Source organism: Mesoplodon mirus, assembly GCF_964341445.2.
Source record: "Mesoplodon mirus genome assembly, chromosome: 4".
Lineage (NCBI taxonomy): Eukaryota > Metazoa > Chordata > Mammalia > Artiodactyla > Ziphiidae > Mesoplodon > Mesoplodon mirus.
This window is the reverse complement of record NC_138979.1, coordinates 14,617,763-14,644,454: the sequence shown is the minus strand read 5'-3', so window position 1 is coordinate 14,644,454 and position 26,692 is coordinate 14,617,763. Positions and strand designations below refer to the sequence as shown.

At 36.9% G+C, this 26,692-nt stretch overlaps 2 protein-coding genes across 2 annotated transcripts in view; both read right to left on the bottom strand.

Moving 5' to 3' along the window:
* The window catches only part of NEBL (nebulette), a 339,992-nt gene that overhangs the window by 94,543 nt on the left and 218,757 nt on the right, over nucleotides 1–26,692 (bottom strand). The window lies entirely within an intron of this gene.
* Nucleotides 1–26,692, bottom strand: part of LOC309802235 (nebulette-like) — a gene marked incomplete at its 3' end in the record, with an annotated part of 94,982 nt that overhangs the window by 59,272 nt on the left and 9,018 nt on the right. Inside the window, exons 2-5 of the mRNA XM_082617669.1 lie at nucleotides 19,668–19,757; nucleotides 16,740–16,811; nucleotides 9,005–9,109; nucleotides 6,965–7,075 (exon numbers count right to left, since the gene is read on the bottom strand). Coding sequence (XP_082473795.1) covers nucleotides 6,965–7,075; nucleotides 9,005–9,109; nucleotides 16,740–16,778 — 255 coding nt within the window. The 5' untranslated portion in view covers nucleotides 16,779–16,811; nucleotides 19,668–19,757. The remainder of the gene's footprint in view (nucleotides 1–6,964; nucleotides 7,076–9,004; nucleotides 9,110–16,739; nucleotides 16,812–19,667; nucleotides 19,758–26,692) is intronic.

The following is a 26,692-nucleotide window of genomic DNA, read 5'->3' as shown; positions in this document are numbered from 1 at the left end:
AAAGCATTTCCTCTAAGATCAGGAGCAAGACAAGGATGTCCACTCTCGCCACTATTACTCAACATAGTTTTGGAAGTCCTAGCCATGGCAATCAGAGAAGAAAAAGAAATAAAAAGAATCCAAATTGGAAAAGAAGAAGTAAAACTGTTACTGTTTGCAGATGACATGATACTATATATACAGAATCCTAAAAATGCCACCAGAAAACTACTAGAACTAATCAATGAATTTGGTAAAGTTGCAGGATACAAAATTAATGCACAGAAATCTCTTGCATTCCTATACACTAATGATGAAAAATCTGAAAGAGAAATTAAGGAAACACTCCCATTTACCACTGCAACAAAAAGAATAAAATACCTAGGAATAAACCTACCTAAGGAGACAAAAGACCCGTATGCAGAAAATTATGACACTGATGAAAGAAATTAAAGGTGATATCAACAGATGGAGAGATATACCATGTTCGTGGATTGGAAGAATCAATACTGTGAAAATGACTATACTACCCAAAGCAATCTACAGATGCAATGCAATCCCTATCAAATTACCAATGGCATTTTTTACAGAATTAGAACAAAAAATCTTAAAATTTGTATGGAGACACAAAAGATCCCGAATAGCCAAAGCAGTCTTGAGGGAAACAAACGGAGCTGGAGGAATCAGACTCCCTGACTTCAGACTATACTACAAAACTACAGTAATGAAGACAATATGGTACTGGCACAAAAACAGAAACATAGATCAATGGAACAAGATAGAAAGCCCAGAGATAAACCCACGCACCTATGGTCAACTAATCTATGACAAAGGAGGCAAGGATATACAATGGAGAAAAGAGAGTCTCTTCAACTAGTGGTGTGGGAAAACTGGACAGCTACATGTAAAAGAATGAAATCAGAACACTCCCTAACACCAAACACAAAAATAAACTCAAAATGTATTAGAGACCTAAATGTAAGCCTGGACACTATAAAACTCTTAGAGGAAAACGTAGGAAGAACACTCTTTGACATAAATCACAGCAAGATCTTTTTTGATCCATCTCCTAGAGTAATGGAAATAAAACCAAAAATAAACAAATGGGACCTAATGAAACCAAAGGAAACCATAAACAAGACAAAAAGACAACCCTCAAATGGGAGAAAACATTTGCAAACGAATCAACGGACAAAGGATTAATCTCCAAAATATATAAACAGCTCATGCAGCTCAATATTAAAGAAACAAACAACTCAATCCAAAAATGGGCAGAAGATCTAAATAGACATTTTTCCAAAGAAGACATACAGATGGCCAAGAATCACATGAAAAGCTGTTCAACATCACTAATTATTAGAGAAATGCAAATCAAAACTACAATGAGGTACCACCTCACACCAGTTAGAATGGGCTTCATCAGAAAATCTACAAACAACAAATGCTGGAGAGGGTGTGGAGAAAAGGGAACCCTCTTGCACTGTTGGTGGGAATGTAAATTGATACAGCCACTATGGAGAACAGTATGGAGGTTCCTTAAAAAACTAAAAATAGAATTACCATATGATCCAGCAATCCCACTACTGGGCATATACCCAGAGAAAACCATGATTCAAAAAGACACATGAACCCCAATGTTCACTGCAGCACTATTTACAATAGCCAGGTCATGGAAGCAACCTAAATGCCCATCAACAGATGAATGGATGAAGAAGATGTGGTACATATATACAATGGAATATTACTCAGCCATAAAAAGGAATGATATTGGGTCATTTGTTGAGACGTGGATGGATCTAGAGACTGTCATACAGAGTGAAGTAAGTCAGAAAGAGAAAAACAAATATCGTATATTAACGCATCTATGTGGAACCCAGAAAAATAGTACAGATGAACCTCTTTGCAGGGTAGAAGTTGAGACACAGATGTAGAGGACAAATGTATGGACACCAAGGGGGGAAAGCCGCGGGGGGGTAGGGATGGTGGTGTGATGAATTGGGTGATTGGGATTGACAGGTGTACACTGATGTGTATAAAATTGATGACTAATAAGAACATACTGTATAAAAAAGTAAATAAAAAAACAAGAATAACTAAACAGATGAGAATAAAACAAGAATAAATTAATGAATTATTTTTTAATTAATTTAAAAAATATATATTAAAAGTTTACTAATAAGATATTAAATGGAATTGGAATTACTTGGCACAGAACAAAGGTAACTTAAAAAAGAAAAACTAGAACAGTGGTCACCAAGAACAAAACAAGATCTAATTTTTAATGAAAAAATACAGTTACACTTAAGGGAAAACTTTTTACCAACATGAGCTCCTTGAGAGCTGTGTCCGTATCTTACATATCTTTTAATATCCTGTGCCAGTCATACTGAATGACAGAGAACAGAAATGCAATAAATGTTTAGTGAGTGAATGAATAAATGAGTGTTTTAAACATTCTCATGAGCTTAAACTCCTCATAGGCTTTAATAAGTAGAATTAACCACCCACTTAACTTAGATAATATACTTGAAAGGATTAGAGTGATAATTACAAAAATAAATTTTTAAGTAAAAGCATCCAATCCTACCAAAAAAAAAAGGGAAAGTCATCTAACACAAATATCAATGTTCAAATCCCTTCTCTGGCTTCCCCCACCGAGCTTTTCTTGAAAACTTCCAGTGAAAGAGAACTCAACCTGGGTATCACAGTCTCTAAATTTTGAAGATACTGATACATAGTTCCTCCTTTAATGAAACTCAAGTCTATCTCCCCAGAGCTGCATCCATTTGGCCATAGGGAAGAATCTGGTTCACAGGACAGAACTCCAAACGTGGGAACACAGCTGTCAGTGGCTTCCATTCCCCGGACCTGTCTGCGTAGATTAAGGTACTGAACCTCTGTACACTCTAAATGCTCTCCGAAGTACAATTCCCACTTTTCCACCTCTTTCTTAAGGTGTCCACAGTATCCCAGATATGGCCTGACCTATCCTAATTAGAATTGTTCAGTTTAATCTAGATTATCATCTCAAATGTCCTATATGCTATTAACACATCCATGGATCACACCATTTTCCTTTTGATCACTGTGTTGAGATTTCTGTCAGCTAATGTCCCTAAGTCTTGTTCACTCCTGCTCAGCCCTGTTCCACATCTGGTTGATTATTAGGCCTCGCATACAGCACCTCACATTATTCCAGGGATAATTCATCTTGCTAGAGTCTGTCCGTTGACTTAATACATCAGCATATCTAATTCTGATGAACATATCTTTTACATTTTCACCAATTAATTATGTTAAACAGGAAACCCATTAAGAACCTCTACTCAGACTGAGAAAGTCCATTATCTCAGTTTCATTACATTACATATTATAACTTGTGGGAAGGAAGGAGGAGTTTAGTGAGTGGCCAAGTCTCTTAAGCCAAGAAACAACTTCTATGAGATCTGTTGTAAGGAAAAAAAAACTAGCATATGCCTGTCTCCTTTTTGCTGGATGCCTGGTTGATTTTGCGTTTTTGACTATGGTACTTGTGAACTTACAAACATAACCAATGCAGCTGATCATTTTGTGGGTTATCATAGAAGTGGTGAGTCATCAAGCACAATTTTAAAAAGCACCCTTTCTTAAAAAGGCTATGTAATTTTCTACTCTCAGCATTAAAATAGTCATTTCATTTATAGCTGCTGCCAAGTATCACTTTAGAATTAAGATTACATCAAATTGGAGGCAGCTGAACTTTATCATATTAATTTTCATCCTTAAAATAGCTAATGGAAAATTATGTCACACTAATAAATTTTCTGATAAATTTCATTTCTTAGGATTTGTCATTATTGTGTGGCATTTCCCTAGATTAATACTGTTTTCTTCCAACCTTGTGAATTAAGGTTGCTATGGCACTAGATGCCTAATTAGTGGAAGATACTTGCAGTAGTCTTATATAAATTATACGTAAATATGTTTATGCAAATAATATACACATTTATGTTATATATTTCATCTTATATGTTTATATCTCATATATACATATATTTCTGATTTACAGTATATTTCATAACTACTATATAGGTAAATGTACTTTTAATCCCATAACACAGGCAGCCCTGAAGCTCCTGAAACAGGACCTTGTGGCCACTGTAGATAAAAACATAAGCTCTCATAAATCTCCTCAGTTCGGATGCCTGAGTACCCTGTATCACTTCTGTGATAAGGGATTATTTAGTCTCTGCTTGAGACAGCCTTGGTGAGAAGGGTCACAGCACTTCATGGCACAGCCCATCCATTTCCAGAAGATTTCTTTGTGATCTTTGCTTGTAAAATTTTTAATGAGAGTTATCTAACAAAATGGCTTCCTAAAATCTCCACATCTGTATCTCTCTTTTTTTTAAGGCGTTTCTTCCTATCAGCCATTTTCTACCTCGCTAACTTCACCTCATCACTCTAGTTTGAATGTAAGCATCTGAGAATGTTTGCAAATTGATTTTAAGATAAAATTTTGTTCCAATGTCAGAAGTTTAGGATACTTTTCAATAGAAGTTGGAACACAGTTAAATTTTAGTATTTGCCTAATACTAATACTCTAATTCAGGTTGGCACAAATCTGATACTATTTGGACAAGGTAAAAGGTTAGTTCTATAATTATCACAGACACTATCAAATAGTTCTACTTTCTTGCCTGTCTTATCAGGCAATTGAGAATTGCAATTTTAACAATAATAAAATAGATTTATGTAAATCTAAAGAAATGTTATTACAATTACATAAATCTTTGAAATAGATACCTTCTTGGGAATCCAGGTTCTTCCTTTCTAACAAGTTCAGTGACTCTAACACTGGGCAGTGCTGCTCCTTGAGAGTACACATATGTCTTCCCTAGGGTGCATATTCTAATGTAAGTGATAACCTATTCTGGAAAAAAAGAGATAGATTCCAAAATGTACAATATGGATTATTTTGTATGTTAAGTTCTAAGTGCACATATTTGTGTACTATAGATGTGTTTAGGCCATAAAAATTTGAGAAAAGTTGTGTCCTTCCAAAGCAATTAGGATGTAAATATCTGAAAATCTTACCTTCCCAAGTATAAAAATAAGAAAAGATTGTTTCTTTTCTTTATCGTGTAATTGTTGCTTATTATTATTATTATTGCATAAATGTTGTCAAATATCAAGTGTTGTAATTGCTTGCTTTATAAAGTAGTCCATGTGATCAGCAAGTGGCTGGGTTACCAGATGTTGGCAGGACAAAAAGGGGGCATATTAGTCATGGTCAGCCATGCAGAACCCTGACATATATTTTTAGCCTCATGTGCACTGCTGAGATTAGCTTACTGCCAAGCTGGGTACATAGTGGACATTTAAGTTTGTGATAATGAAGTACTTAAAGATATTCTACAAAGGATAACAATACTTGGTATTGTTCAAGAGTAATCTATTTTCAGACTATTTTAAAATTATCTAGATATCCTCTACCTAAAAGTGAAAAGATTCTGAAAAAACAAGTAACTTGTTTAATAAGAAAAAGAGGGATAGAAATAGTAAAAAGTGGTGGTAAGGGGTATAGTTAAGAACCCAGACTCTGGAGCCAATCTATCCATGTTCATGTGCTGGCTCTGCCATGTATTAGCTGTGTGACCTTGGGCAAGTTACCTAACCTCTCTGTGCTTCAGTTTCTACATCTCCAAAATGAGGATATTTCATGCAGTTGTGAGGATTAAATGATATAAATATATGTGAAATGCATAGAACAGTACCTGACACATAGTAAGCATTTCTTTGTATTTATTATTATTAACTAAAAGTGTAGCATGAAAAATATAAACTATGTAAAAGGAAACATCTCCTTAGAAAGGAAATCAATAAATTGAACAAAAATCCATTTTACAAGTATTTACTGAATCCTCCCTGTGTTCCAGGGACTGTTCTAAGCACAGAGGTGGAGCAGGGAACAAGACAGATAAGGTCCCTGCTCTCTTAGGGATTAATAAAGTAACCAAAAAAAAAAAAAATCAGATTGTGCTATAAAGAAAACAAAGCAATAATAGGAGTGAGAAAGAGGCGAAATATTCTGCTTTGAAATTTTGTTTTAAGAAACACAATAGATTAAATGCATTAAGGATTCCTTCTGTGTTGATGTACTATAAAGGGAAAATTACTCCTAAACTGTTGTGGATTCAAAATGAGTTTACATGATGACAGTTCTTAAGTTCATCTGCAACTTGCAATCACTAAAATGGCCATTTCCGCCTGGTGGAGGCTCTTTTTTGGTAGCCTGAGATAGTCTACCAAGTGAAAAACACCATCCACGGAAAAGAAATTCAGGAACCACTTGTCTAATTGATGGAGCACAGATCTGTGGATCCTGAATTTAACCATTGATTCTTTTTTTTTTTTTTTTTTTTTTTTTTTTTTGCTGTACGCGGGCCTCTCACTGCTGTGGCCTCTCCCGTTGCGGAGCACAGGCTCCGGACACACAGGCTCCGCGGCCATGGCTCGCGGGCCCAGCCGCTCCGCGGCATGTGGGATCTTCCGGGATCGGGGCACGAACCCGTGTCCCCTGCATCGGCAGGCGGACTCTCAACCACTGCGCCACCAGGGAAGCCCTAACCATTGATTCTTTATGCAACTTTTAATAAGCTACTGGAATGTTTTCCACTTAAAGATCATAGGTAAATTAAAGACTAGTTTAATATTTGCTATAAAATTGTAATCTAAGTAAACTGTCTAAATAAGATTTAAATTTGCTCTATTAGTAGTGGTGAATGGGACTAGGAAAAACAGCATCATGTAACTGACATACTGGCAGGTCCCTGTCATTATCTGATTCCACCAGCGACAGCTGACAGCACATGGATCAGTCGCTTCCAACTTTTCACTCCATATTTAATATCTAAGACAAACAACTCTTTTTAAAATGCTAAACAATTTGTACTAGGTATATGTTTGGTCTACATAATTATATAATAATTCAGGAAAACCACACCTCACTCTGTAGCTGTGTAACTTCTCTTGCAAAGACACTGTCAATTGTGGCTGGCATCTGTTTATAAAGACATTTGGAAAGGTCCGCCTTAATGGTGCCTTTGTATTTTGCCTGGGCAGGGAGAAAGAAAAGGGAAAAAATATTTCTTAGCTTTTTTTATTGTGAATATTGAAAGAGAACAAAAAAGTACTTTCTTCAGAAACAGAATCAGTTAAAAAATATAAAGTCCATTTTAATCTTAGATACTGAACCTGATGAACATATCTGAATAAAGATAAAGAAATCCAGTTTATCATGGTAAAACCTTTAAATGAAACATGCAAGAAAATAACGACTGGGAGAGGGGGGTTGAGCGATGGGGGAAATGGGTGAAAGGAGTTAAGAAGTACAAAGTTCCAGTCATAAAATAAATACATAGGGACATAAGGTCCAGCATGGTGACTATAGTTAATAACACTGTACTGCACATTTGAAAGTTGCTAGGAGAGTAGATATTAAAAGTTCTCATCACAAGGGAAAAAAAAGAAATAAGATGTGTGACTCTGTGTGGTAACAGATGGTAACCAGACTTGTGGTTATTTTTTCAGAATGCATACAAGTATCGAATCATGTACACTGTGCACCTGAAACTAATAAAATGTTAAATGTCAATTATACCTCAAATTAAAAACCTTAAATCAATTTGGTAAAAAAATAATAATGACTATTTTTCTGTTTAAACCCATGCACATTTCTCAAAGTAAACCTATTTGTGTGTATTGACAATGTCATGTTTGATCAGCAAAGGAACATATGAGAACGATGAGACATTTAAATTGTTCCAGAGAACACAAGTCATTAGAATTTACAGGCTAGAACCTGAATGCAAAGGACAACATTCCTTTATTCAAGTCCTCTTAACTCCTTCCACCACAATGGCGGGGTGCAGGGGGTGCTTTTTTGCTGTTTGTGCACCTTCCCATGTGCAATCTGCACTGTCTCTAAGTGATCTCAATCATTACTCATAAAGAGAGACACTCATTCACTATTTACTCCTGGGGACATTAAGTTCAAAGGAACATAACAGATCGCCCTCTTCCTTTTCTCTGTGCAGGAGAACTAATAGCTAACACAAATAAACAAAACCGTGGTTTTCCCCACTTGTCCACAGGTCCCTGCTGTTACTCCCACTTGGAGCTAGATTTGAGTGCCGATTTATTGAGCATATAGCCTGCGTAAGCCTTGCGTTCCCATAACTCTTTGGATTTGGGTACTTAAAATTTACCAATTTTCTTCAAAATGTTTTCATGTTGACAGAAATAATCCCGAGAATACCATATTGATCTTTTTCCAACATAACTTACGAAACACTAGAGGTCAGTCATTTACAACACTATGTAATCATCTTCCTTTCAAGTTTATCTCTTTGAAATGATATATTCACAGAAACCAGCAGTTTCTCATCACAGAAATTACTGTTAACATTGTGCTTTATAAGACAACATAAGTCGCAGTTCTAAATGCTCTCAGGAAAAGACTCTATTTCAGCTGGAAAATGAATGTAGTGTATTTCTCACTCTATGGTTTCATAACAGGTGTCTCTGTTGAACTGATCCTACTCAAAAATAGTTCAAATTGATTTAACATTACTTACCAAAGATACCACATTTTATGGAACCTGCTGGTTTCACTTATTTTCAAAATTATATTGAATCATTTATATCTAATAAGTCTGTTAAGAAATAAAATAATGGAATTTCTAAAACTCTTTTGCCAATACTTTCTATTGAATAAAAATATCCCTTTTTAAGAGTACTTTTACGTAAATAAGAAAAGGTTAGAGTCAAAATAGACATATAATAAAATATATCAAACATAAATAATAAAACATCCGTTTACATGAGTTAATTGACATAGTGCACAGAATTATGTAATTATACAGATATTACCAACATTCAGTGGTGTTATCAAAAATATTATTGTCTAACTTTCATGCACAGACTTTTACTTACATAAATAGAAAAAGAAAATGAAAGCCATTTGCAAGTTTTGATACCTTACCTCAGAAATAAAAGCGCCAATCTGTTTTACATGTTTTAGCATAGGCGTGTCAGTCACAAATGTACACTTGTCTTTAGACTTTTTATACTCTTCTTTATAATGGATCTAAAAGAATATTTTACATAAGAAGAGAAAGAAAAACAATTTTAATACTCCTTTTTTGAACAGAAAAATTAACTTGAGAAAATCTGTTTTCTGAAGTAAATACTCCAATGTGGAAGGATGCTCAAAACAAGCCAAATCAAATAAACTGATATCCAGCCCAGAACAGCAAATGTGATGAGGCAAAGGCAGGGAAAGGGTGCTCTTTACATAAGCCAGGGTCTAGTTATCATCAAGCATCATGTGTGTTGGCTAATGAGAACCTACTGCATAGCACAGGGAACTCTACTCAATGCTGCAGTGACCTAAATGGGAAGGAAATCCAAAAACGAGGGGATATATGTATATGTACAACTGAGTCACTTTGCTGTACAGCAGAAACTAACACAACATTGTAAAGCAACTATACTCCAATAAAAATTAGTTTTAAAAAAAGTTAAAAAAAACCCACCAAACAAACAAACCAAAAAAAGGATCATGTGTGTTGGACACACAGTAACTGTGGGTCCTGTTTGCCCAGCTTGTTCAGCATGATTATTAAACGTTCTCCATTTCACTCGTACAAATGTCCTAGTTTATAGTTACTTTTAAGCCACAGACCCTAACAGGTAAGCCTATGGTCAAACAGAAACATAGCTGCCTACCTCTAGGTTTAAAACAAGGCGTCATCAGGACAGATGTAACCAATTGAGAAGAGGCAGAAATTAAACAAATGGAGAATACTTCTAGCATCATTAGCTAGACATGCTGGCTTAGAGGAAGAGGCCTAAATTGTGGCCACAATGGGCTTCCTGTTACTAATTAATTATGCTCAAATCAAACTTACCCAATTTATGAGCACCCACAGGCCTCCCCAACCTCCTCCCCACCCCCAAGCATAGAACCCACCCAGAAAGCCTGCCACCTGGTGGAGATCACTGCAGAATGCCCCCTGTGGCAGGCAGAGGAGCAGGACAAAGCCCAGAGAGGCTTAGCTGGGCAACGCTCATTTCTTCTCTCCAGCTCACTAGTGAAAGGAGTCACTCCTTTCCACCCCAGCACGGACACATGGACCAAAAAGAGGTCAGGAACTATGGAGAGGGGCCTAAAATAATCCCACTGTCACACTAACTGCCATCAAATCTGAAAACTGAGCAGGCAAAACTTACGACTAGTTGAGAGGATGAAGGTAAGCTGCTAAAAGTTGTATCACCCTGTAATAAAGTCACGTTTATCTACCCAAGACTATAAATACTTAGGCCAAAAAAAATGTCTTAGTTCAGATGATAAATTACATGGTCTCCCGGGACTTCCCTGGTGGTCCAGTGGTTAAGAATCTGCCTTCCAATGCAGGGGACATGGGTTCGATCACTGGTAGGGAAACTAAGATCCCACATGCCTCAGGACAACTAAGCCCACAGGCTGCAACTACTGAGCCCGCAACGAAGAGTCCGTGCGCTGCAGTGAAGGCCCAGCGCAGCCAACAATAAAAATAAATAAATAAAATTAAAATTAAATTAAAAAATAAAAAAAAATTACATGGTCTCCCTAATTACAGCCTAAAAATGAAGTTTAATTGTAGACACTACCTGGTTCTTAAAGATCATGACTAATACTGATGTTACACTTTAACATGACATAGAGATTTTACCATATTCAAACCTGATTTGAGGGGCATTATTTGACCTGAGGTATAACTAGACACGAACATACTAAGTAACATTCTTTTAAAATGCAGTATCCCATGGCTATGACTCAGATATTAGATGCTGACCACATTAAACATTTGCTTTATTCATGAAATCAACATTAGAACATATTTATCTTATCTGAGCACTAAATTGCTTTCTTTTTCTTCTCAGAGATTAGCCATAATTTTAGGTCTCTGCAAATCACCCTCCTCAGTCACTAGTAATTAAACCGTTAATGGCAGTATGATAAATAGTAGGCTATTTTGATCATAAGGAGGAAAAAAAAAGGTATCTCCGTTATATAATTAAGTGTGAGAGAACATAACCTATCATTAGGCTTAAGTCTGGCTCATTATTTTTATCTTTCGCCACCATCTCTTCCCTCTCCCATGCACATGCTTCACCGCAGCGCAGAGGTATGTGCTATGGCTACAGGCCTCCTGATAAGCTCTGACCTGAGCAGAATGTTCAGGACAGGCGCTCGGGATAAGGGTGAAGTATTTACTTCCTTTACTGTGCAGGCAAATGGTTCAGTCTTCAGTGCGCTCTCCATTCCTTTCTCTGGTCTTTATTTAAAAGATACACACACACACGTATTATATGCTTATTGTCACTCGTATTTCTAATGAATTTTACAATATGAGTGACAATAAGCAAATGATCTTAAATTTTTATATAAAGAATACTACATATTAGTAGCCTTCCTATACCAGGAGAATAGGGAAAAAAATGGATGAAAGGGTACTGCATCGATGACTGATACTAAATCTTAGGTAAAATAAAAATCACTGAGGAGACAGTCAATTCCTAATACAACCATGGTCCCACCTACTGGATAGATTGCCTATCCAATCCTTTCTTTGCTAACAATAGAACTGAAATGTATTTATGAGAGTAGACATGCCCCTACCCCAGCCCCAGAGGACAAACTGCTCTGAACTAGTATGGTTTTCTCATTCCCCTTGGCCAGTGATTGGCCGGGGAGGACAAGTGCCTAGCTCTGGCCATGAGACATTCTTGGAAGTCTTCCCAGCATCATTACTGGTGTAGCTGGTATAAAGGGAGAGACTTGCTGACATGGCCCTTTGACCCCTGGCCCTTCCACCTTTTGTCTTCCCCAACCACAGGAAAACGGCCGCAGTGATGCCATCATAAGACAATAAGCCATCATACCAATGATGGCAGAGCAGAAGGAAAGGCGCCTGAGAGACTGATAACATCCACTGCACCAAGACTGAAGCCCCTACCTCCAGGATTCATATGTGAAAAAAATAGACATCTGTTAAGCCTCTGTGTTAGCATTTTCCTGTTACGTGCAGCCACCTGCGCTCACAACCAACACATGATCCAAAGTTGATGACTTATTGATCAATAAGATGCCCTAAATATTTACTTTCTGCTTTAACCTCACCCATGAACCCCACCGTGTCTCAACTACAATTAGAGTTAAATTAGTTGAGTGAGCTCCCTCCTCCTAGCCTAGTTTCTTTTACTTACTATGAGATCAGCTAATGGCTGACAGTAGATGACAGTAGATGTAGAAAGGTTAGAGGACATTTCCTTTTAGAAGCATTCTTAACCAAAAGGAACTAGGAAGGCACACAAATGGAGCCACGTAGGCTAAATGCAGTGAACCCCAGAAGACGGAACTGTGGCTCCTGCCCTGTGTGTTAACTGGGGCGCTCAGAGCCAGGGCTGCTCTCTCAGGTTTCCTAACACTGTCGGAGCTTTCTCTGGAGGGGTAACCACGGAATTCCATGTTTTCAGCATTGGAAGGGTTTACCCACAACAAACAATGTTCACTTGCCTGGAAAATGTTCTTTCTGCTGCCACGCAAATGAACACCCTAAAAAAGGTTTGGATCAAAACACTGAATCAGAGACTTCATGCAGATGTGGACTAATTTGCTCTGCAGAGACTCTTTATCCTAATTTACAAGAAACATATAAAAGGTCCCTTTTAACCTACTATTTTTTATGACCATCCTACAAAAGGCTCCCAGATCCATGATTCTGACTGTTTAATGTAGTCAGTAGGTTTGATGTATTCAAAGAATTGATTAGATAGCTGAGTAACAGGACAAAATAACAGAGAAAGGATATCTGGGGAAATAAAAAGCATTACATGGTTAACAGAAAAATAAAAAAGGCTACCTCAGAGGACCAGGTGTCTTTCAAGACTGGGATGTGAGTTATGCAGAGGGAAACCCCACAACATGGGCAGAGCATGTGCAAAGCAGAAACTAGGCGAGGCAAAAAAATTTTTTTTGAAAAATTCCTCATACTGATCCCCAAAATGAAGCCACCTGATCTGAAAAACAGACATTTCTTTCTATGGAGAATTCTAAACAGTGCAGCCCTCCCAGGACTTACTGCCAGGCCATTCTTATTTAACATTTTAATAAATTATCCGGCAAGGGCATGATACAGCGAAGTCTGCAGGTCTGCTGATGACCCCACGCTCTCATGGAGAGGGAAATGGTAAACTGAAAGAGATGAACTGCGGAAGCTCTCAAAGGGCCGTGCGAGAGGGCGGAAAACTACAGATTACATCACTAGCAAGGGAAAAATCATTCGAACTATTAAAAGAGGATGGGCCCTACGTGATCAGCTACAAGTCAAAACCTAGGACTGAAAATGGCTGAGGATGATGCCCTTACTGAGGTTGATCTGACAGCTTTCTGCAGCCCCAAGTCCAAGAAACACTAAATATCATCACAAAGGGGGCAGAAACATCATCCTTCCCCAATCATAATCACAGCCATCAACATCTGGACTTCTGTGCACAGTTCTGGTTATTATACCCCGATAAAGACACATGAAAGCTAAAAGAGGTCCAAAGAGGGATGATTAGAATGATAATGAAGGGGATGTAGAGAGACTGCTCCATGAAGGGAAACCCATAAAACGACCCTTCTCATTTGAAAACTGGAGCAGAGTAGTGAGTGGCTACCGGCCAGGCCAGACCCAAACCTGAATCTTGTCCCCACCCCTGAGTAGCCAGGTGGCCGTAGACAAGCTACTCAATGTTGGGTTTCACCACCTCTGAACGGAGGCTCATAGGACCTATGGCACTAGCTTGCTGTGGCACGAAATACAATATTGCACGTGGAGTGCCTGGCACACAGCAGCAGAGAAAGGACATCGTGGTGGCCACGGCTCGGGAATCAAACAGACCTTGTTCCAAATTCCAGGTGAGTGGCTCACTAGCTGTGTGATTTGATCAAGAAAATGAGAGTCTGCTTCTTAAAGCTTCAAGATGTAGGACTCTACAAAGCAGGCAAACAAAACACCAAACTCACATGGTGACAGGCTGGGAACAGATTGCCTTCAAACAAACAAAAAGGCTCAGGTAAACACATGGATTCCCCCTCGGGATATAAAGGATCATAAAACAAAACTAGAGTCCTTGAAGCTTTGTCTTTAAGATTGAGACCTGGGCAAAGACTGGTGGCCTAAATTAAATGTGAGCACGAACAGATGGGCACTATCAGAGACGTAATAAAGTCTTGATGGGAACTCCAATCTAACTCAATTCGTCCTTTTTTATATTTGTTTTTAGCTCCGTATTGATGCAATTTCAAATATACATTTTAGACAACCATCTAGACATGTAGACAACACAACAGAGAAAAGAACTTCAAATTTAAGTTCATCGGCTCCATATAAAAACATTGATGACATCAAGAGTGAATGAGCAAGTTATTACTTGATAATATTATTTAACCACACTTCTAAAAAACCAGAAATTTGATTTAGTCCAATACCTGAAGCCCTTCCAGAAAGGGTAAATTAAAATCTAATTTTCAAATGACTGTACAAACTCTTCTTTTCATTTTTTTAGAAACAAAGTCATTGTTCAGACTGTTCATTGGTAGATAGAAAAATTCCAAAAATTAAACCAGTATCTTAATAAGTATGGAATTCTCTTTGGAAATAAAATGTAAACATGTACACAGATATAAACGAGACCACAGCAATATGATCTAAATTTAAGTAGTACAGGCATTCTGCCTTGCAATATAAACCTATACTAAACAGAAATTACTCCCACGCATTTGATTTCACCTGCATGAGAGTGGAATAATGTGGCTTTCGCTTTGGCAAAATGGTAAAGGCCATCGCCCCTCCCCACAAGACTGAAGTCACTGAGAGATGCTCTTAACCAAAACAACTCCAACAAAATCACCTACTAACTGAAGTTGCCACTTTAGTTTAATGGTTTATATAATTTAGCTCAGCCACAAATACACTTCAAACAAAGCATAACAACACCGGAAGAGGTACTATCTCCAGAGTTATGGAACTTAAGGTTTTGAATGGTCGCATTACTATCACTAATATTTGTGTAATACATAATGATAAAGCTAAGGTAAACTGCATGAAAGCTACAGTGAGAGGTAACACGGCAAACTGGCTAAGGAGAGGGCTTTGTGCTCAAGTCCTACTCCCCATTGCTTAACTGTGTGCCCCAAGGAGGTTACTTAACCTCTCTGAGCCTTCTTTTCTTCACCTCTAAAATGGGAAAACAGAGAACCTATCTCCCAAGTTGCAATGCCTGGCACATAGGACTCAATAAATCTTAACTGTTGCTGAAATTATTATCATTGTTGTTGTCATTAGCATTTCATCATTATTACAGTTTACAAAGAACTTTTACATACATTAGCTTGTGACTATTATTAAGCAATGACACAAAGAAATACTCAGTTTAAAATTTGGTTACATTGCATGTCAAGTATACAGGAAGGGGTCTGATTCCCACCATCCTTTGGCTCTTTCTGACAAACCAGAAGGGAATACAGAATCATATATAAAATGTGATTGGACAGATACAAAATTAATTTAGAGGCAGTAGTTAATAACAGCTAGCATCTCTTGAGTACTCACAATGTTCCAGACAATTTACTAAACACTTCAGATGTGTTACGATTTCTTGATCTTACTATTAGAAATGCTGCCCTTGAGGACCTGAGCCCAGCCAGCCTGCCCAGGGTTACTGTTAAACTGACTCAGGCAGGTTGACTTCAGAGAACAGACCGGCACATGGCCGTAAGGATGGACTTCCTCCACAAACAAACGTTTGTAAGATATTCTGATCACTTTGCTTATCAACAACAGAAACAACCAGTTCTCTGCTCCCCTCTCTGAATAAGACAGGCACCCGCTCATGCTTCACGGGCCATCTTTCCTGTGTACCGGCGACTTTCCTACAACTGTTCAGAGGAGGATCATCTAAATTCTCATCCCGAGTGAAGAACACATTTCCCTGTGCTTCTGTAATTCTAGTTTACATATTTACTATAGATAGATAGGTAGACAGATAAATATATAGATATGTACATATGAATTAATTCCATAATTCTAGGACTCCCTTGAAATGTAACATAAACCGATCCCAGTTAACGAAAAATGTCACAACAAAAATGCTCCTTTCACTAATATCCATCATCATCATATAGTTCAGGGTTCTCAACACACAGTTCAGTAATCCGTGAATCCTAAATTGTTATTAAGTGTTATATGCAGGTATATGCATGATTCAAAACTATTGAATTCATCAGATTCCAAAAAAGTTCCCCAAAATGCTAAAAATCATTCATTTAGATAGAGATCCTCTCAAAACAAATTACATCATTATACAAATTGTAAAAAAGCTTTGGGTTCTCAATGGAGTATGCTCTGAAATTCGATGCTTTATGATTTCATGACAGAGTGACAGTGAAATTCAAGAAGGGACAAGATTCTGGCTTAACAACACGGAGACCTGTCCCCACAGAAATTCTCTGTCTGGGAGACCGTGGGAAAATCACCTAAAATATCTGGACTTATTTCCATGATCTGGAAAATCACAGTGGTTTAAATAAATGATTTCAGGGTTTTCCCCTCAGCTCTCTGATTCTATTACATAATAGTGCCACACATGCAATGCAAAATCAGACAAAAATTACTTAAGCCACTTACATCACTAATGAGTTCAGTGCATTTTCTGGCCAATTCCATGCTCAGGTCTTCAATAACAGGCTTAAAGAACACCTGTCCGGAAAAAAAAAAAAAGAAAAGGAAACATTTTTCTAATCGTTGACCTCGAGGAACAAATACCGTTCTTCAGCAATGCCTTCTCACCCACCTTGTCTTCTTCATTTTCTTCTTCTCCTGTTTTTTCTTCTTCAGTTTCATCTTTTACATCCTCAAATACAGGGACCCTCATTTCTACTCTTTCTATATATGTGTGTGTGTGTGTATATATATATATATATATATATTTTTTTTTTTTAATTCACTAGTGCAGCACCTTTTTCTGTACTACAGCACCTTGAGGTCTTGGCATCTCTGTGTTCTGGCAAAAATGACCGTGCCCAGGCCTCCTCCCTATTTAGCTCACACTTCATCCTCCTTATCACAGTGGGGTGTGAGTGGATGGAACAGCATCACTGAGGTCAGCCAGAGCTAGCCTCATAAGCAGAGATAATATTTTAACAGGCAAAATTCAATTTTGAGAACGTTTAAAGTCAACATTCTCTAAACTGGTTAAGAAATCCAAAAGAGACAACTTATTAATATTTCATGAATTCAATTCATTCATAAAATCGTTTGGAAAAGACTTAAAGATTCTGGGTGAAGCCACTCAGCTGTAACACTCAAGATAGCACAGTGCAGAGCCTATTATCTCAAAGATCCCTCAACTCCATCTAAATAAAGCTTTCACTGGAATGCCAGACACATCCCGGGTTCGGTATGGCGAACCTGGATCATTCAAACTCATTTCATTAACCTAAATTAAATGTTTTATGAGACATATACGTACTTCTCCAGTCTAAAAAAAAATACTTTATATTAACTGATTAAAGGCTAGTAATTTATTATGAAAAACCCTTTGAACCACTTCAAAGAATCTATTCTGAGTTATTATGACTGTTAATCTTATATTGCTATTGTATTATTTTAATTGTAAACATCATTAAACATGAGAAGCTGCAGTTAACATAAGCTGATATATCATTTAAGAATTCTAGAAACATCGTTTCAAAAAATAATAATTACCCTTTTTCAGAAAAATTCTGCCCATTGTGTCAATGTTTACAAATCCACTAGTTATTTGTATATTTCTCAATGTGTAATACATGCTTGGAAATGTTTGGAAAAATAAACTATAACAGTATTTATGATGTGGTATATGTTATATAATTTAAAATATATTTCTCAAAACTAATCCTTTAATGTCAATTGAGGTAATTCTAAGACTATACAGCTCAATTTATCAAATTTGGTTATTTAAATCCTAGGATAAATTAATATGTATAAAGCCATAGCATATCAGTGTGGGACATAATAAAAAAATACCCTAAGGTGAATAATGAAACTAATGATATAAAATATAACTTTAATAAAAAAATACATCATTCTAGGTAGACAATAATGAAACTAATGATATAAAATATAATTTTAATCAAAAAATACATCATTCTATAGTGAGAGGCCCGCACACTGCAATGAAGAGTGGCCCCCACTTGCCGCAACTAGAGAAAGCCCTCACACAGACACGAAGACCCAACACAGCCAAAAATTAATTAATCAATTAATTAAAAAGCAAGTTTAAAAAAAAAACATCATTCTAGGTAGACAAGTAATACTGTTTCCTCTTAATATCATATTTAGGTTTTTGTTTTTTTAATTTTTTTAAAATTTATTTATTTATTTATTTATGGCTGTGTTGGGTCTTCATTTCTGTGCGAGGGCTTTCTCTAGTTGTGGCAAGCGGGGGTCACTCTTCATCGCGGTGCGCGGGCCTCTCACTGTCGCGGCCTCTCTTATTGCGGAGCACAGGCTCCAGACGTGCAGGCTCAGCGGCCATGGCTTATGGGCCCAGTTGCTCCGCGGCATTTGGGTCTTCCCAGACCAGGGCTCGAACCCTATCTGCATTGGCAGGCAGATTCTCAACCACTGAGCCACCAGGGAAGCCCCTCATATTTAGTTTTAAAGTTTTAAAATTACCTTGGCCTTGCCTAAAAATTCCGAAAAGAAAAAAATTCTATACAGTCATCATGTATAGATTATTTCCCAAATTGTGTTCTATGAAGCTGAAGTTCCACAGACTACTCGGAGGGGAAAAGGGGGTTTCTTCAACAAACATGTTTGGGGAAACCCATATACTAATCTCTCCCCCTGCCACTTAGAGATCCACATGGCACAATGACACATTAGAAGCTCTAAGAAGACCCACAACCAAGAAAACTATTAAGTTTGCTTAACCCAGCATTTCCCAGATATGAAACCTATTCATCTCATCTAATCCAACCTATCTACCTACCTACTTACCTACTTACCTATTTTTTTATTGACATCCGATACTCTAGAAAACTAACATTCTTCTGTGAAATATTACTTGGGGAAACATTGTTTTATTCTGAAACAACGTTGTGTTCTGTAAGAGTAGTTGATTGTTTCATGAAATGACTTTTAATACAGGCTAACTTAATGGCATCACATACCCTGCTTACCGGCAAAATGCCAAGAAGAAATGCCCCGAGGGTGCTGAAATTGGAAACCTTAACTTTAAAATCATAGTCATGTCATGCCTATGTAGAGAATTCTACAACGAAATTCTCTGTACATTATATTCGTTCCATAAAGGAGCAGAATGTGTAGACTCTGCTTGTTTCCCTCAAGTCCTCTGCCAAAAGACTCTTCTAATATTCCATAGAAGCTCTATTACATTACCTTTATTGGGAAATAGGGAAAAGAGCATTTTCTATAAGCTTTTCTTGTAAACTTCTAAAAGCATAGGGAGAAAATCTTGCCAAAGCTGCCTAAGATGCACTGCCTGGCTAGTGTCTGAGGTGACAATACCTGCGATGCTCATGGTGACATCTATTCCCCATGGTGAATTACCTGCGTCAGACTTCAGTGGCTGCTATTTTTCTCATTTCCCATCATACAATAAATTCTTATTGTCTTTCCACTGTGCTGGAAGAAAATGATCTGTTGAGATAATGCACAAAAGTTTTGAAAGCAAAACCAAACACCATATACAACGTGAACACGAATTTTCCATTTGAGATTTTAGAATCAGAATTTTAAAGCTACAGGGGTCCTTAAGAAATCAATCCTACTAAAGCCCTCTCTTTCACAGAGGACAAAATTGAGGTCAAGAAAATTAATTATTTGTCTTATTCACAAAGTTACTCAGTGGAGCACTAGGACCAGAATTTAACTAGAGCCCTACGTTCATTCATTCAAAGAAACGTGGGTGGTTATGCCAGGCACTGTGCTGGGTGTTAGAGATGCAATGGTGAGTAAAATATACTTTGTGCTAAAATGAGATAGGAATTGTTTTAAAAAACCATCATTCAAGATTTGCTGGAGGAACTCCTTAATGGAGTGTTTGGCAAGCTAGAAACATTATTACTTTTGATTGAATATATCTTTTTTCTTTTCACCTGTAGGTATAATATAAAATTCACGTAAAGTTTTCTCTAAAATATTTTAAGCCCTGAACTTAATCACAGCAACGCTCTCTTGTCAATAGCTCCAAAATGTAACCTGGGGGATATGAAGAAAGTGTTCTTCATGGATAGCTATCATGTTTCAAAATTCCCACATTATCCTCTTTTTTTTTTAAAACCATGTTAAAGGTAGTACTTTAATACATATTTGCATCTTGGGGCGTCCCAAAAGGGACTATCTGTGTAGTTGCTGGTCCCTTTCACTTACCGAGCATCTCAGTTACGTTGTCTCTTTTTTACTTTCGCACTCTACCCACGCCCTGGTTGAGAATGAGACCAAGGTGGGAATCACATTACCTACAACTAGACCCCCTACTTCTAGGTCTGGCTCGCCCACATCCTCTAGGGCAAATTATTTAATCGCTCTCTGCCTCTAATTCTCCATCATTAAGCAGAAAAACTGAATTGCCAGAAGTTAATACAAGGAGGGCTTCCTTGGTGGGGCAGTGGCTGAGAGTCCGCCTGCCGATGCAGGGGACACGGGTTCGTGCCCTGGTCTGGGAAGATCCCATATGCCGTGGAGCGGCTGGGCCCGTGAGCCATGGCCGCTGAGCCTGCGCGTCCGGAGCCTGTGCTCTGCAACGGGAGAGGCCACAATAGTGAGAGGCCCACGTACCGCAAATAAATAAATAAATAAATAAATTAAATTAAAAAAAAAAAAAAAAATATATATATATATATATATATATATAAATAAAGGCCAGGAGGGCCTCGTGCAGCATAAAAGCCCAAAGATAAGAGCTGACTTGCGCATTTGTAATACAGAAGTCTTCTACCTTTTTATAGTTTGATGTTTATGTGTAACCGAATGTATTTCTGTAACAACTGCCAGGTCCTAGGGGTAATTCAGGTCTCTGGGGACACAGCCCCTGGCCAAAGAAACAAGTTTATACCACCATCACAAGCTATGCAGTGCTTGACTGTCTTCATGTTCTTAAGGTCACATACAACAAGAACCTGTTGGATTTTGAGAAATGTTTCACACTTATTTCACTTCTTTCTCCTTTCTTTTCTCTACAGTGATAGAAAATGTGTTCTTCCCCAACATAGTGATGAAGTGACTTGCAAATGAAAATCCATATTAAACAATTGAAATAGATTGAGATACAGCTCTGTGTGAAGGAACATTTACAGAGATAAACTGAATATTTCCACTTTGAAAATTAATTCAACATTTCCTATTAAAAAATATTCCCCCTAGGGCTTCCCTGGTGGCGCAGTGGTTAAGAATCTGCCTGCCAATGCAGGGGACACAGGTTCGAGCCCTGGTCTGGGAAGATCCCACATGCCGCGGAGCAACTAAGCCCGTGAGCCACAACTACTGAGCCTGCGCGTCTGGAGTTTGTGCCCCACAACGGGAGAGGCCGTGATAGTGAGAGGCCCGCACACCGCGATGAAGAGTGGCCCCTGCTCGCCGCACTGGAGAAAGCCCTTGCACAGAAATGAAGACCCAACACAGCCAAAAATAAATAAATAAATTTATTAAAAGTATATATATATATTCCCCCTAAATGGTAGATGAGAGGGAAATTAGTTCATCTGACTTGTTTGCCTGCCTTGGCAGTCTTTTCATGTACTCATTTTTAGTTGCCTGGGTTTTTTTTATGACTATCCCCAAAAGGTTCTTGCTTCTCAGTTAAATCCCTGGTTATTTTACTTTTGCCTCATGTATTTCTTCATCGTTTGGCATCTATCCAAGAGAGAACTTTACTAATAGATGAGGGAGAGAAATTGTTTTTCAAAACAAGTAATGTCAGCTTTCTAGGGCATTTTGTCTTCTTTATAAAAGAGAAGAAGAGTTCTGCTTATTATTAGCCCAATCTATTTTTACAATTAACATTTATTAAGCCTATCTTCTCCTTCTTAATGGCTATTTCATTACTGTTTGTTAATTAGAAATCAAAAGAATACAAAACAACCTGAATAACTGTCACCATAATCAATTTTGCCATTAGAGTAAGATTTATTAGTGTTTTTCTATATTCATACTCCTATTTTCAAAAATACAGATCCTACTCACCAATGAAAGCCACACATCTAGACTGGTGTTGGAGAAGAACAAGAAACCAAAAATAAATTTTGGCTCAACAATTTTCAGGTTGGGATGCCAAAATGTAAAATACCTATTCTTCTAAGCATACTGACAGGGGAAAAAAAGGCCTCTCATTCAGAGTCTACATTAACATAACCACCAAGTGAACTGAAAGACTTTGATTTAATTTGCTGCTTACTTGAGATATTTGTTCCAATTTAATAACCACAAAGCTAAAACCATAAACACTTCCGCAATCCTTCCCACTGAGAGAAGCCCAAGGTTTGAATGGCCTCTGTATGGCTTGCAATCAGAACCAAAGGGTCAAGCACGAAAAAACAGCTTGGCTATCCCAAAAAGTATCCCTTTCCTGAAGTTTTGTGTGAGACGTGTCAGGAAAAATCGTGAAAGACTTTGAAACTGACACACACAAAAAATTACACCATGTCTTATCTAGTGTTACCTTCTGGCTAATTTGGCCTTTCACTGTCTTTGAACTACTTTACCACACAGTAAATTGTTGAAAACTGATAACGATGCTAATGATGCTTTAGCCATACAAATGCAAATTAATTGTGTCCTGGGGAAAAGCAATTGATTATTGGCTTGTTGATAGACCCTTTTATATCTATCCATAAATTCAATTCCACATTCCTTATTACTCATTTATGTTTGGTCCTTCAAATTCACCTTTGAACCAACTGTAACATCTTACTGGTGGCCTCTTTAATTAATGAGTTAAAATCTTTGAAATGTGCTCCTTTTATGCTTTACAAGTATCATGATTTCACCTTTTCTTAAGAAAATCCTTTAAGAGATGCAAATGATTTCATTTCTTCTCTTTAACATTCAGCAAAAGCAGAAATTGAGAAGGTATTACTGGATAAAGCCCTAGTCTCAAAAAAAAAAAAAAAAAAAAAAAAAAAGCCCTAGTCTCTAAATTGTGAGATATAGCTGTAAAAATTTTTGGTGTTTATGAAAATTAGCTTTTTGTTTTGTTTTGTTTTGTTTTTTAAGGGTCTGATCTCATTTGACTATTGGCAAATGCCACGTGTGCTTGTATATATGTACATTCACACACAAAACACACACACAAAACACACACACAACACACACATGCACTCAGGCAGAGTTATAATTCATCACAGCTGCCAGTTCCCTCTTGAAAAGCGTACAAGACTTCAATAAATGCAAAGACTTAATTACTTCTCACATCTGGAAAAACTTGAATATGAGAGTGGATTTATTGAAGAAGCTCTTTGCTTGGCTGTCAACACCATATCAAGAGCCAGAGAGAGCAGGCTTGATCAGTGTTGGCAATTCTTTAACCCTTCAGAGATAGATGTTCTACCAATTAATTCATAACATGTCCTGCTTACATGATTTATGAATTTTATGAAAATGCAGTAGATAATTTCCTAGTCATTTATGGAGAAAAGCTGTTTCTGTCATGTTTCCAGACGGGAGGAATCATATATTAAAATGTGCAAATAATGAGGAAGTTCTTATAGTCAAGGAAAAAGGGAAAGGCTTTTGGAGTTGAAGAGCATATTGAAAACAGCCATTAGAACAATAACTTATGTAAACATATGTGAAACTCAACAAATTCAGCCCTTTTTGGAGAAAGTTTAACAATGTCTCTAAAATGCAAGTAGGGAGTTACATGAGCTCATAACAAGAAGATTTAGCAGGAACCAAGGAATGGGCAGATCTCCCTCTAGAGAGAATATTTAAGCCGGAATTAGGCAAAGAAACGGGGTGTAGGGAAGACATCCAAAGAACATTTGCAAAGACCCAGAGACAAGATTTGGAGGAAGCAAGAGTTCAGTGTCACTGGAGCATACAATGGGGAGAGATGAGGGCGGCGGGGAGAGCTCCCCAAAGTAAATGTATGGAAATCACTTTTCCTAACACAATAAGCCTAAGCGGGTTTGAGCCATGAACCTTTAAGAATAACACAGTTCCTGGTCAATTAACTGCAAACATCTCCTTTACACCTACTCTGTTCCCTTCGTTTGCCTTGAATTTAATTTTTACCCCTTCATTTTATCATTAGCCAATTGAAATACCCCTCTTACCTGGACTTTATGAAAACTCATAGTGAAGAAATTATTCCCAATTTTATCAGTCCAATGAAGAAAAATATTCAAGGGAAATATATTTGTATTATATATCCCCCCAAATAAATGGAAATTATGTTAAATGTGTTTATGATATAAATTTCACACTTCTACGATGTTACAATTACAGTTTACTTATTAAAACGCACCTATTTTTTTCTACTTTTTACTAAATAAGCATTATCGATATTTCTACTTGAACCTTAAGCATCCAATTACTATACCTAAATTCACTAAGTATTTCTACCTTGAAGTCATGATTTCAATATCAGTTAAGCCAAGGAAAACAACACAACTGACCTTCGCAAGTTTGGAACTTTTGAAGCACTAATTCCTGAGTTTTGTTCCAATTGTTTCCATGGGGTTTCTTCATGTGTAACTCAAAATATAAGATACTATCAAAATAAGACTATTATTAAAGTAAATGTATCGTTAAAACAGCTATAAATTTAGTGATTTTTAAAATAATTGGTACCCTTTGAATAGTGAGAACTAGTTTAACATATATTGGTGGTAATTTCTCTCTGAGGACTTTATCTTCTTTATGATTTAATGTGTGTGTGTGTCTAACTTCATTCATTTCACAAATATTTCTTGTGTGCATTCTATGGTCTAGGCACTATTTTAATTTTAATCTCTTCAGATAATCAATGAATAACACCAACAAAAATCTCTACCCTCTCCTATTTCAATCACATATTCATTCATTAAATATTTATTGCGCATCTACTTTATATCATGTATTGTACTAGGCTTTGCATCTCTGGTATATTTCAGATACTAAATATACATGTGATAGTCAATATTCACTAGTATAGTCAGTTAAAAATACATATTTTTTATACTATGATAAATTTGTTGGACTTATAAAACCTGCATTTTCTAACAACATTGTATGTCAGCTATACTTCAATTTTAAAAATTAAAAATAAAGAAAAAACAAAAGCTGCATTTTCAAAAATGTAGCAGTATGTTTTTAAAAGTTTTTATCAATGTTCAAATAATTTTGTAGATATCAATTTTCTGTTCTTTTGTACACTAGTTATATCTACAGGTGGTTTTCTCCATCCATCTTTTTTTTCTTAAGTTGTGTGTGCAAAGTTTTTCTTCATAACCCCAATATGGTTGGCCTATTTTTGATTTGCTCATAAAGTGACATCTCCCAGGCAAAGTCTATCTATGTTGTTTTAACTACTTCCAAAATCACTCTCTGGAGCAGCTCTGTCTAGTAGAATTGTAATGTGAGCCACATATGTAATTTTAAATATTTTAGCTGCCACATTAAAAAAAGAAACAGATTAAATTGACTTTAATGATATGCTTTATATAACTCAATATATACAGAATATTATCTTTCAACATATGTGATATTTTATCTTTTTTCTATACTAGGCCTTTGAAATCCCGTGTGTTTTAATTTTACACTTGCAGCACATCTCAATTCAGATGAGCCATATTGGATTGTGGCTCCATAGTGGACAGTGCAGCGCTATGGTAATGCTGTGAGACTGGAAATCATTCGCTATTTTTTCATTTTTGATCACATATAATTTAAATAAGAAAAAGTACATTTAAAATTAAATGTCTTAAGATGAGAATTTCAGAATCCCACTAATCAAGCAATAAAAACTATAATCTATTTTAGTTTCCAAAACTATCTAAATCAGAGCCCTTTGTATGGGAATGTATTTTATTAAAGGGTTTAAATTGTTGTTATAAATAATGAATTAACTCTTTAAATTATGTTTTAACTAACTTCACCAAAGGTGTATTTTCAAACTGCTATCTTGTTTCATTAATGAGAATGACATATTTAAAGTCCCAGCAGCTTTCAGAATAAATATTTACTCATTAATTATCTATCTAACAAATAGATAATTATATGAGTGAATAATAAATATTCACTCTTTTTCTCTCTAAATAACAGAAGCCCAAATAGTGAAATATCCTCCATCAATACTCCCATTTTTTTTTGAAACTCACATTTTTAACTCACATTGTGCAATTTAAAACACACCAGCAATTTCTTCATCAATATGGCCAGGGTAAGTCCTTTTTAAACCACGTTGTAAAGCAATGTCACGATGAAGTATGAGATTTTAATAAAGAAACTGATGGGGCTTCCCTGGTGGCGCAGTGGTTGAGAGTCCGCCTGCCGATGCAGGGGATACGGGTTCGTGCCCCGGTCTGGGAAGATCCCACATGCCGCGGAGCGGCTGGGTCCGTGAGCCATGGCCGCTGAGCCTGCGCATCCGGAGC